Below are 12,648 nucleotides of genomic sequence, written 5' to 3' on the forward strand. Positions count from 1 at the left end.
ACTGGAATATGAACACAGGAAACATGGAATAATTAAAGATAATATATCTCAAAACAATTCACAGAAGTTTCCCCTTAATAAACAAAATGGTGGTGGAAGGGGACTGTGGAAATTTTAAGCTTTATAGGAAGCAACTAGTCAGAAACTCGTGACTATATAGGAACACAAAATACATAATTATTTACTACTAAAGTATAACATGAATTACCTGAAAATTAATACAAAAAATGTACTCACTTGTCCCTCATTCAAAATCTGGTTATGAACTCTTACATTTTAGCATATTCTCCATAAATGACAGTTTTAAACCAAATTTTCTGCTAAGTAGTACACAAAATTGTGGTCAACAATTAAAATTAGTTCTGAATAAAGGTACCATCCAAGAGAATTACTTCACTTGAAACAAGCAATTGCTGAGCAAAACTGTAATGTTACAATATTTAATTACAACTGCTTACATATTCATGTACATACAGGTTCTAAAAAGAATTGTGTGATACACAAAATAGTCTGCTTTATTAGTCAAATAGTGCAATATGGCACAATTTAATTTTACAAATCAATTCTTTTTGCCCACACATGCTTAAATCTTTTCCTAGAAGTACAAAATGATGGCAGGCATCACAAGAAGTAAAACTCACGACATATCTTTATCATTACAAAATACTATCCCATTTTATGTATTGTTTAACGCAACCTTGCATCACATGAAGTCCTTTAACATTTCCACATAACCTTGGTTGTTAAATCCAAGATATACATCACTCTAAGTAAACATAAATATTTAATTTCCGTAATCCATGGTTTTAATTACTAAGTTGTAAACCAAAAGCAATGATTATAACAACAAGTATTGCAAGAAAAACTATGGAATTTTTCTAACATACCATAATATCTCTCAAATTATTGCCTTTATCTATTTAATGGGTAAACAGTAATTAATGATCCAAACATAGATACATATTCCTGGTATTTCTTTACAGGGTTCTTTTTTTTTTTAATTGGTCCATAACATAACTGCAGTTTAATATACTTATACAGCCGAAAAAACACAAACTAACGTCAGTTGCAGTACGCTTTTAGTTCTTTTAGAATGGACACGACTCGCTACTATCACACTGCATCTAACTCAAGGCCCCACACATCATTACTTGCTGTTTACCTATTTCTTTACCTAATGTAATGCAGAATTTAGATCTTAAATTGTCCTGGAACTGGACTTACTTGCAAAACAAGTTATAAAAAGGTAGCCATGGCAAATCAGGCTCTGGATCAATTGTTTATTTTTACCTCAAGGACTGTTTTCTTACGGACACTGAGACTTATCCTATATTAGTCTTGCATGGATAATTTTGTTGTAAATTAATTTTTATTTAATTACAATAAAACTAACATACTGACATCAAAAGCAAATTACTGATAATTACTCTCTAAAAAGATACACAGTTCATTCAGTGTGCTCCCTGCTGCCATAGGATAAGCAGCTGCCAGCAGCAAGTCGTATACTCTTAGCTCACTTATTTGTTACATAGTTTAATTCATAATTTCTTTGCGTGTTTTTGGGTACTTGCATTGTTTGATTCATAAATTTCGGGCGCATTATAGTATTTGAGAGTTGTAGCATTGCGTTTTAGTACCTGAATAGTGTAAAATCGTGTAGTCTCCTTCTATTGTATTTTAATAACTGTTTAAATTTTGTGTTGAATTGTTTGTGCTCTCTGTAGATTAGTTCAGACGTTCTTTGCACATCAGTATTTAGCATGGATAGGTACTGGGACTGCTGTGTTCGGATGCGGGCTGAGTTGGCATCCCTTCACTCCCATCTTCAAGCAGTGTTGGCTTCGGTTACATAGCTTGAGGCTGTTGCCAATGGGCATCACAGTGGGGGGTCCGGATGGGGGTTTGTCGGGGACGACCAGCTCATCCCACGCATCCCCCAATCGGACTACGGTTGTGGCTGCCCGGGATACTGCCCACACTGAGGCGACCCCTGTGGTAGAGTGGAAGGTCGTCTCGAGGTGTGGCAGGGGGCGAAAGACATTCCGGAGGACTGAACGGAAGGCCTCTTCAGTTTGTCTGACAAACCGGATTCAGGCTATGTCTCCAGCTGATACAGATCTTTGGCCAGATATGGCTGCTTGTCCTGTTCCAGAGGTTGCCCCTCAGTCTGCAAGATCCGAGCGGTCGCAGAGGGTGGGCTTACTGGTAGTTGGGAGCTCCAACATCAGGCGCGTAATGGGGCCCCTTAGGGATATGGCAGCAAGCGAGGGGAAGAAAACCAATGTACACTCCGTGTGCATACCGGGGGGAGTCATTCCAGATGTGGAAAGGGTCCTTCCAGATGCCATGAAGGGTACAGGGTGCACCCATCTGCAGGTGGTCGCTCATGTCGGCACCAATGGAGTGTCACTATGGATCGGAGGAAATCTTCTCTGGCTTCTGGCAGCTATCTGATTTGGTGAAGACTGCCAGTCTCGCTAGCAGGATGAAAGCAGAGCTCACCATCTGCAGCATCGTTGACAGGACTGACTGTGGACCTTTGGTACAGAGCCAAGTGGAGGGTCTGAATCAGGCACTGACACTGTTCTACGACTGTGTGGGCTGCAGATTCCTCGACTTGCGTCATAGGGTGGTGGGGTTTGGGGTTCCGCTGGATAGGTCAAGAGTCCTCTACACACAGCACACGGGTAGCAGGGGTTGTGTGGCATGGACTGGGTGGTTTTTTAGGTTAGATGGTCTCGGGCAAGTACAGAAAGGCCAACAGCCTCAAAGGGTGCAGGGCAAAGTCAGGACATGTGGGGACCAAGCAGCAATCAGTATTGTAATTGTAAATGACAGAAAGCACCGAAGCTGAAATCGTTATAGGTACGGAAAGCTGGCTGAAGCCAGAGATAGATTCTGTCGAAATTTTTACAAAGGCACAGGAGGTGTTTAGAAAGGATAGATTGCATGCAACCAGTGGTGACGTGCTTGTCGCTGTTAGTAGTAGTTTATCTTGTAAAGAAGTAGAAGTGGATAGTTCCTGTGAATTATTATGGGTGGAGGTTACACTCAACAACAGAGCTAGGTTAATAATTGGCTCCTTTTACCGACCTCCCGACTCAGCAGCATTAGTGGCAGAACAACTGAGAGAAAATCCGGAATACATTTCACATAAATTTTCTCAGCATGTTACAGTCTTAGGTGGAGATTTCAATTTACCATATATAGACAGAGACACTCAGATGTTTAGGACGGGTGGTAGGGCAGGGCATCGAGTGACATTATACTGAGTGCAATATCCGAAAATTACCTCAAGCAATTAAACAGAGAACCGACTCGTGGAGATAACATCTTGGACCTACAGATAACAAACAGACCCAAACTTTTCGACTCTGTATGTGCAGAACAGGGAATCAGTGATCATAAGGCCGTTGCAGCATCCCTGAATATGGAAGTAAATAGGAATATAAAAAAAGGGAGAAAGGTTTATCTGTTTAGCAAGAGTAATAGAAGGCAGATTTTAGACTACTTAACAGATCAAAACAAAAATCTCGGTTGCAAAACTGACAATGTTGAGTGTTTATGGAAAAAGTTCAAGGCAATTGTAAAATGCGTTTTACACAGGTACGTGCCGAGTAAAACTGTGAGGGATGGGAAAAACCCACCTTGGTTCAACAACAAAGTTAGGAAACTACTGCAAATGCAAAGAGTGCTTCACTGCAAGTTTAAACACAGCCAAAATCTCTCAGAAAAACAGAAGATAAACAATGTCCAGGCAGCATAAGGAGGGCTATACGTGAAGCGTTCAGTGAATTCGAAAGTAATATTCCATGTACCGACCAGACAGAAAATCCTAGGGAGTTCTGGTCTTACGTTAAATCAGTAAGTGGCTCGAAATAGCATATCCAGACACTCTGGGATGATGATGGCATTGAAACAAAAGATAACAGGCGTAAAGCTGAAATACTAAACAACTTTTTCCAAAGCTGTTTCACAGAAGAAGACCGCACTACAGTTCCTTCCTTAAATCCTCGCACAAACGAAAAAATGGCTGACAATTAAATAAGTGTCCAAGGAATAGAAAAGCAACTGAAATCACTCAACAGAGTTAAGTCCAGTGGACCTGACGGGATACCAATTCGATTCTACACAGAGTACGTGAAAGAACTTGCCCCCCTTCTAAAAGCCGTGTACCGCAAGTCTCTAGAGGAACGGAAGGTTCCAAATGATTGGAAAAGAGCACAGGAAGCCCCAGTCTTCAAGAATGGTCATTGAGCAGATGCGCAAAACTATAGACCTATATCTCTGACATCAATCTGTTGTAGAATTTTAGAACATGTTTTTTGCTCGCGTATCATGTCATTTCTGAAAACCCAGAATCTACTCTGTAGGAATCAACATGGATTACAGAAACACCGATCGTGTGAGACCCAACTCACTTTATTTGTTCGTGAGACCCAGAAAATAATAGATACAGGCTCCCAGGTAGATGCCATTTTCCTTGACTTCCAGAAGGCGTTCAATACAGTTCCACACTGTCGCCTGATAAACAAAGTAAGAGCCTATGGAAGATCAGACCAGCTGTGTGGCTGGATTGAAGAGCTTTTAGCAAACAGAACACAGCATCATGTTCTCAATGGAGAGACGTCTACGGGCGTTAAAGTAACCTCTGGCGTGCCACAAGGGAGTGTTATGGGACCATTGCTTTTCACAATATATATAAGTGACGTAGTAGATAGTGTCGGAAGCTCCATGCGGCTTTTCGCGGATGATGCTGTAGCATACAGAGAAGTTGCAGCATTAGAAAATTGCAGCAAAATGCAGGAAGATCTGCAGCGAATAGGCACTTGGTGCAGGGAGTGGCAACTGACCCTTAACATAGACAAATGTAATGTATTGTGAATACATAGAAAGAAGGATCCTTTATTGTATGATTATATGATAGCGGAACGAACACTGGTAGCAGTTACTTCTGTAAAATATCTGGGAATATGTGTAGGAACGATTTGAAGTGGAATGATGATATAAAATTAATTGTTGGTAAGGCGGGTGCCAGGTTGTGATTAATTAGGAAAGTGCTTAGAAAATGTAGTCCATCAACAAAGGAGGTGGCTTACAAAACACTCGTTCGGCCTATATTTGAGTATAGCTCAGCAGTGTAGGATCCGTACCAAGTCAGGTTGACAGAGGACATAGAGAAGATCCAAAAAAGAGCGGCGTGTTTCGTCACAGTGTTATTTGGTAAGCGTGATAGTGTTACGGAGATGTTTAGCAAACTCAAGTGGCAGACTCTTCAAGAGAGGTGCTCTGCATTGCGGTGTAGCTTGCTCGCCAGGTTTCAAGAGGGAGCGTTTCTGGCTGAGGTATCGAATATATTGTTTCTCCCTACTTATAGCTCCCGAGGAGATCATGAATTTAAAATTAGAGAGCGTACACGGAGGCTTTCCGGCTGTTGTTCTTCCCGCGAACCATACGCGAGTGGAGCAGGAAATGGAGGTAATGACAGTGGCACGTAAAGTGCCCTCCGCCTTACACCGTTGGGTGGCTTGCGGAGTATAAATGTAGATGTAGATTGTGATGTTTCTTCTTTAGTGTAGACTCTGTACAGCTCAAAGAGAAATATATTCACCAATGCTTCCCAAGCTCCAAATGTATTTTGAAGTGCTTATAACATCCAAAATGTAGAACTACTGCAACATGGTTTGGTGACATCGGCATTCTCAGTGGCAGGTTGGAAGATGCTGGTGTAGAACTAAGTACACGTAACATCCTTAGTGCCCTCATCAACTCATTGTATACCCATCAAAAAAAGCTTTGCATTGCCTCAGTTCTGAAAGTTCCAGAACCTGTACAGAAAATTTGAACAAAGATCAACATAAACATCATTTCCGCCCATTTTAGTGCTCATGACAACCACACATTGCATGTTGTACCACCATACAGCGAGACCTTCAGAGGTAGTGGTCCAGATTGCAGTACACACACCACTACCTGTAATACCCAGTATCACGTCCTCTTCCATTGATGCATGCCTGTATTTGTTGTGGCGTACTACCCACAAGTTCATCAAGGCACTGGCGGTCCAGATTGTCCCACTCCTCAATGGCAATTCGGCATAGATCCCTCAGAGTGGTTGGTGGGTCACGTCGTCCATAAACAGCCCTTTCCAATCTGTCCCAGGCATGTTCATGTCTGGAGAACATGCTGGTCACTCTAGTCGAGCACTGTCATTATCCAGAAGGCAGTCATTCACAAGGCGTGCATGATGGGGGCACGAATTGTCACCCATGAAGACAAATGCCTCGCCAATATGCTACTGATATGGTTGCACTATCGGTCAGAGGATGGCATTCACGTATCGTACAGCCATTATGGCGCCTTCCATGGTCACCAGCAGCATACATTGACACCACTTAATGCCACCCCAAAACAGCAGGGAACCTCCACCATGCTGTGCTCGATAGACAGTGTGTCCTAAGTGTCCAGCCTAACTGGGTTGCCTCCAAACACATCTCTGATGATTGTCTGGTTGAAGGCATATGCGACACTCATTGGTGAAGAGAATGTGATGCCAAGATCAACACCTTCAACCCATTACATGCAGTCTCCCATCCTTCATCAAAGACACCAACCCCTTTCTTGAACACCTGGGATTCTTACCCAGTCTGTTACCCCTGGAAACCATCCTTATAACCATTGATGCCACTTCCCTATACACAAATATCCCGCACGTCCAGCGCCTCGCTGCAATGGAGCACTTCCTTTCACGCCAATCACCTGCTTCCTTTCACGCCAATCACCTGCCACCCTACCTAAAACCTCCTTCCTCGTCACCTTAGCCAGCTTCATCCTGACCCACAACTTCTTCACTTTTGAAGGCCAGACATACCAACAATTAAAGGGAACAGCCATGGGTACCATGATGGCCCCCTCGTATGACAACCTATTTATGGGTCGCTTAGATGAAGCCTGCTTGGTTACCCAAGCCTGCCAACCCAAAGCTTGGTACAGATTTATTGACAACATCTTCATGATCTGGACTCACAGTGAAGAACAACTCCTGAATTTCCTCTCCAACCTCAACTCCTTAGGTTCCATCAGATTCACCTGGTCCTACTCCAAATCCCATGCCACTTTTCTTGACGTTGACCTGTCCAATGGCCAGCTTCACACATCCATCCACATCAAATCCACCAACAAGCAACAGTACCTCCATTATGACAGCTGCCACCCATTCCATATCAAACGGTCCCTTCCTACAGCCTAGGCCTTCGTGGCAAACGAATTTGCTCCAGTCCTGAATCCCTGAACCATTACACCAACAACCTGAACACAGCTTTCGCTTCCCGCAACTGCCCTCCCGACCTGGTACAGAAGCAAATAACCAGAGCCACTTCCTCATCCCCTCAAACCCAGAACCTCTCACAGAAGAATCCTAAAAGTGCCCCACTTGTGACAGGATACTTCCCGGGACTGGATCAGACTCTGAATGTGGCTCTCCAGCAGGGATATGACTTCCTCAAATCCTGCCCCGAAATGAGATCCATCCTTCCTGAAATCCTCCCCACTCCACCAAGAGTGTCTTTCCGCCGTCCACCTAACCTTCGTAACCTCTTGGTTCATCCCTATGAAATCCCCAAACCGCCTTACCTACCCTCTGGCTCGTAACCGCCCCCGGTGTAAAACCTGTCCTATGCACCCTCCCACCACCACCTACTCCAGTCCTGTAACCCGGAAGGTGTACACGATCAAAGGCAGAGCCACGTGTGAAAGCACCCACGTGATTTACCAACTGACCTGCCTACACTGTGACGCTTTCTATGTGGGAATGACCAGCAACAAACTGTCCATTCGCATGAATGGACACAGGCAGACAGTGTTTGTTGGTAATGAGGATCACACTGTGGCTAAACATGCCTTGGTGCACGGCCAGCACATCTTGGCTCAGTGTTACACCGTCTGGGGTATCTGGATACTTCCCACCAACATCAACCTATCCAAACTCCGGAGATGGGAACTTGCCCTTCAGTATATCCTCTCTTCTCGATATCCGCCAGGCCTCAATCTCCGCTAATTTCAAGTTGCCGCTGCTCATACCTCACCTGTCTTTCAACAACTTCTTTGCCTCTGTACTTCCGCCTCGACTGACATCTCTGCCCGAACTCTTTGCCTTTACAAATGTCTGCTTGTGTCTGTGTATGTGCGGATGGATATGTGTGTGTATGCGCGAATGTACACCTGTCCTTTTTTCCCCCTAAGGTAAGTCTTTCCGCTCCTGGGATTGGAATGACTCCTTACCCTCTCCCTTAAAACCCACATCCTTTCGTCTTTCCCTCTCCTTCCCTCTTTCCTGAAGAATTTCTGTCTCCTGAACTGTAATTCCCTTTCCAAATTTCTCCTTAGCTTTCTTCACAGTTCCCTCAATGAACAAATTGAATAACCACATCACTTCCTTCTCAGTAGCTGCTTTCCTTTTAATACACTTCAACTTTTACAATTACAGTCTGGTTTCTGTACAACCTGTAGATGACCCCTCGCTCCCTGAATTTGACCCATGCTACCATCAAAATTTCAAACCTTGTAGTCCAGTCAATAAGTCAAGAGCTTCCTCTACATACACAAATGTTGTAAATATAGATTTGTCTTTCATCAATCTGTCTTCTAAGATAAGTCGTCGGATGAGTATTGCTTTGACGTGATTACAGAAGTATTCCATTAGTTTTAAATGCTTGTTGACATTAGTACAATAAAGATAAACTAAAATTCTATGTAAAATATGTAACATTTTTATTCCATTAAATAATTTTCCTAGTTTATCACTTACTAGTTTGCATTTAAACATTCATAAATCTTTGTACATTGTATAACTTAAAAACATTTTCATTTGTTATGTCTTACATGTGCACGTATGGAGAATGCGTAACAAAAAATGATGACTTACCTACACAAACAACTTGTTTCATTTTCAGTGTGTCTTAATATTATTCAAACTAAAGTTAGATGTACAAATATGCAAACAGATTAAACTGAAGTTAGAGAAAGACTACTAGAAACAACTTTAGATGCTACTCACCAAAAAAATTACATGTCGAGTTGCACATACAACAAAGAGACTATTATACATTGAGCTTTCGGCCAAAGCCTCTTCCAGAAAAAAAGAAACACACACACACGTGTGTGTGTGTGTGTGTGTGTGTGTGTGTGTGTGTGTGTGTGTGTGTTTTCCTTTCTAAAGAAGGCGAATTTCCATTCTTTATATGCAATTGTTTCCACAAGAGAGAGAAGTAGATGGGAAAATGAATATGTATTTTAAGGAAGGAACATTGCTCTAAATCTAATCAAAAGAGTTTTGGCATATTCATTCTTGTTAAATAGAAGGCCAATAATTTTTAACACTACTGCCAGCTGTAATTTCATTATTAATTTATTGGTGTGATAATCATGTTGTACTCTAGGTCAGTACTGCTATGCACACAGTCACATGTACAAATAGTGAAATGTGAAAATAGAACCGAGTACTTTTATACAATGGAGACATATTATAGAAGTAATAATGTATATACTTGCAAAGCTAAAACAATCAAAAGCAATACATCACTGCATGATCTCATTAACTTCGTACTTTATTAAGACATATATTGGTTTCCATTTTTTTAGCTTTGCAACTAAGTACATGATTGATTCTGTACGGGATCTTCATTGTATATAAAATCTCAATTCTATTTTCATGTTACATTGTCTGTACAGTGATTGAGTTTTACTACAGGTGGCCATGTGCATAGCACTACTGACAGAGTACAACATGATGATTACATCCCAATAATAACCACAAGAGGGACATAGTGTAGAAAATAAAATTGTTACTTCAGATTCTTATGACCTTTACAGTCTGACTACACAAACTTGTGTGTGTGTGTGTGTGTGTGTGTGTGTGTGTGTGTGTGTGTGTGTTTTCTCCTAAAGTATTTTTCCTCTTAATGTACATATACCTGTATAGAATAATAATTTTCATATTCATCAGTTTACATAGATTAGCAATAGTCATAATTTGTTGCTAGTACACTTTGTAGAAATAGCCTGCTGAGGCTGCTTCTGTTTATTAATGAATAACTTTACTCATTCCACATTTCTATAGGTTCTCCTTCATGGTGGGATTCAAAGAACACAATGTTTGACTGAATGAACCGAAATGTTAAATTAACAATGACATGGACATTTATAAAAAAATATTTACTCACTTTACATAAAACAAGGGGTCCGCATCACTCAATACTTTCTCATTTGCTTCAACAATCTTTTTTATCCCCACATTGATGAAGTAATTAAATGAGTCTATGTGCTCCTTCACAAGTCCTTTGACTTGTAGAAATGCTGGTACTAGTTTCCATTTTTCCTGTGGGAAGGAATACATATTATTGCAATAACAGAAAGTGGTGTGTTCAATACCAGTCCATTTTACTGTAAAAAAAAGTACATACTGCAATGACAGAAAGTCATGTATTGGATATAAACTGTGATTGAGAAGATAGATCACTATTCACTAATAAGAAAATGTGCTGCGTATTGGATAAAAACAGAAATGACTGCATAAGCTTGAGTCTACAGTATTCTTTGAAGAAGGACGACTGAGTACATAATAACAGTCAGAAGGTAAAAAGATTAGGAGAGAAGAACACAAGAGTCTCCGATATGGGCAGAATGGCACTACCTGTCTATATATCCTATGGTCCTAAAAGTCATACAATTCAGCTATTCTTGGTCTCCTTCTTGTGTCTGTGTCTCATAGTTTCCTGCCACTACTTCCACATGTCCCTCTTTTTCTCCTATACTTGTTCCCTGTCTCCTATTGTCAGTTTCAGACCTTTTCATTTTCCTCTGCCTTCACCTTTTTATTTCAAATTACAGCTTATTTCATTTAGTTATTAATCTTCCTTATGTAGCTTCCACACACCTTTGGTTCCTTATCTCTCCCCTCCCCACTATTCTTTTATAGTTCCTTGTATCTTCTTATTTTTTTTAGCTTTATTTGTGTGAAACTGTTGTGACAATCATTTGCCTCCAGCATACGTTTTCCTTTCCTTGAAGTCTTGCATCCTTTTTTATCCCAATTTAATACAGTTTTTCTCTATCTTCCCTTTCTCACTCTTCCCATACTGTTATTATCCAACACTGCTTAGAATATTATTCACATCAGCCACGCTGCAATAAGTTTTAAAAGCCCCTTTCTGTGAAGAAAATGAGTTTCACTGCCTAAGCAGTCATACCTCCTTTAATATCTCCTTTATACACACTTCCCCATCACACAAAAGACCTGGTATCCATAATTAGCTATGTTTATGCAAGTAGCAACTTAGGAGGAGGTGCGGGAAAAAATCTTACTTTACTCACCAATAGAAATTCAGTTCAAAGCATTACTTTTGGAAATCACAGTCATTTAGCATAATTTCTAATAACATCCAACATTGTCATTGGCTGCTAGATCGCTACATGACATTTTTATGCAGCTATGTGAAGTTAGGAAAAATCAGATCACAGGCCCATGAGTAGTTTACCATGGCAAATAAGGTGAAATGTGTTTTTGACAAATGTGATAATTAAATGAGGCAATAAAAAAGCAGCAGGTGATGTTTGACAGGAAAGAAAACTCGGAAAATTTACGAGAGGTAAAGCTATGAGGATGGGGTGTGAGTCGTGCTTAGGTAGCTCAGATGGTAGAGCACTTACCTTCGAAAGGCAAAGGTTCCGAGTTCGAATCTCGGTCCGGCACACAGTTTTAATCTACCAGGAAGTTTCATATCAGCACACACTCCACTGCAGAGTTAAAATCTCATCATGGTCAAATTATGTTGAATGGTTGTAACAACATTTACTGGCACATGGGATAAATGACAAAAATCGAAGTCGAGCTTGCTCTCTGCTCTCTCCCTCTCTCCTCCTCCTCTCTCTCTCTCTCTCTCTCTCTCTCTCTCTCTCTCTTTTTTTTTTTTTTTTTTTTTTTTTAAAGCAACAGTCTGTCCACAGGTGTATTGTTTAATCCAACAATTGAATCCGGAGCAGCCCCCTCGAGACCTCCCATTTACTCACATTAAAGGCTGTCTTTCTGAGTAAGTTGCCACACAAATACACGTCACCTCCACCTGTCAGAATTTATTTTCCTGTCAAAAGTCTCCAGGTCAGACTTATCGGGAATGGATTTTGACACTCCAGGGTCTCTCCTGCGATTATAAATTCTGGTGCGCCAATGCTGCCTACAAGCAGTCTTACGCCTCTTCGTTGATTCGCGATATGGTGGTGTTTCATGCACCAGATGAGGGTCTTCGAGCTGATAGTTTGAAGTTACAGGACCCGTTCTTCAACACCTGTCTGCCGATCATTAGTGCGTTTGAACAGTCTCATCAACTACAACCACTGCATCTTGATCCAGCTGTTTTCATGGGTCACCAGTTGACTAGCGCCGAGCCTCGTCAATCCATTGTTCCACTCTGTGACAGGAAGTCTTTCACCCACCTTCCATCCTGTCTGGACTGTTTCCGGACTTACCAACAGTCGGAGTACCCCCACCGGGGAGCAAGATGTAAGGCTTGCACCCGAGTGGGCCATCTCACCGTGGTGTCTCAAGCTTTGCAGAAACATCATGTAGATGCAATGCTTCCTGCAGACGCACAG

At 41.5% G+C, this 12,648-nt stretch overlaps 1 protein-coding gene across 1 annotated transcript in view; it reads right to left on the reverse strand.

Moving 5' to 3' along the window:
• The window catches only part of LOC126284528 (DNA-directed RNA polymerase III subunit RPC2), a 168,166-nt gene that overhangs the window by 134,221 nt on the left and 21,297 nt on the right, over positions 1-12,648 (reverse strand). Inside the window, exon 2 of the mRNA XM_049983522.1 lies at positions 10,221-10,375. Within this exon, the coding sequence (XP_049839479.1) occupies positions 10,221-10,375 (155 nt within the window). The remainder of the gene's footprint in view (positions 1-10,220; positions 10,376-12,648) is intronic.

Source organism: Schistocerca gregaria, chromosome 8, assembly GCF_023897955.1.
Source record: "Schistocerca gregaria isolate iqSchGreg1 chromosome 8, iqSchGreg1.2, whole genome shotgun sequence".
Taxonomy (NCBI): domain Eukaryota; kingdom Metazoa; phylum Arthropoda; class Insecta; order Orthoptera; family Acrididae; genus Schistocerca; species Schistocerca gregaria.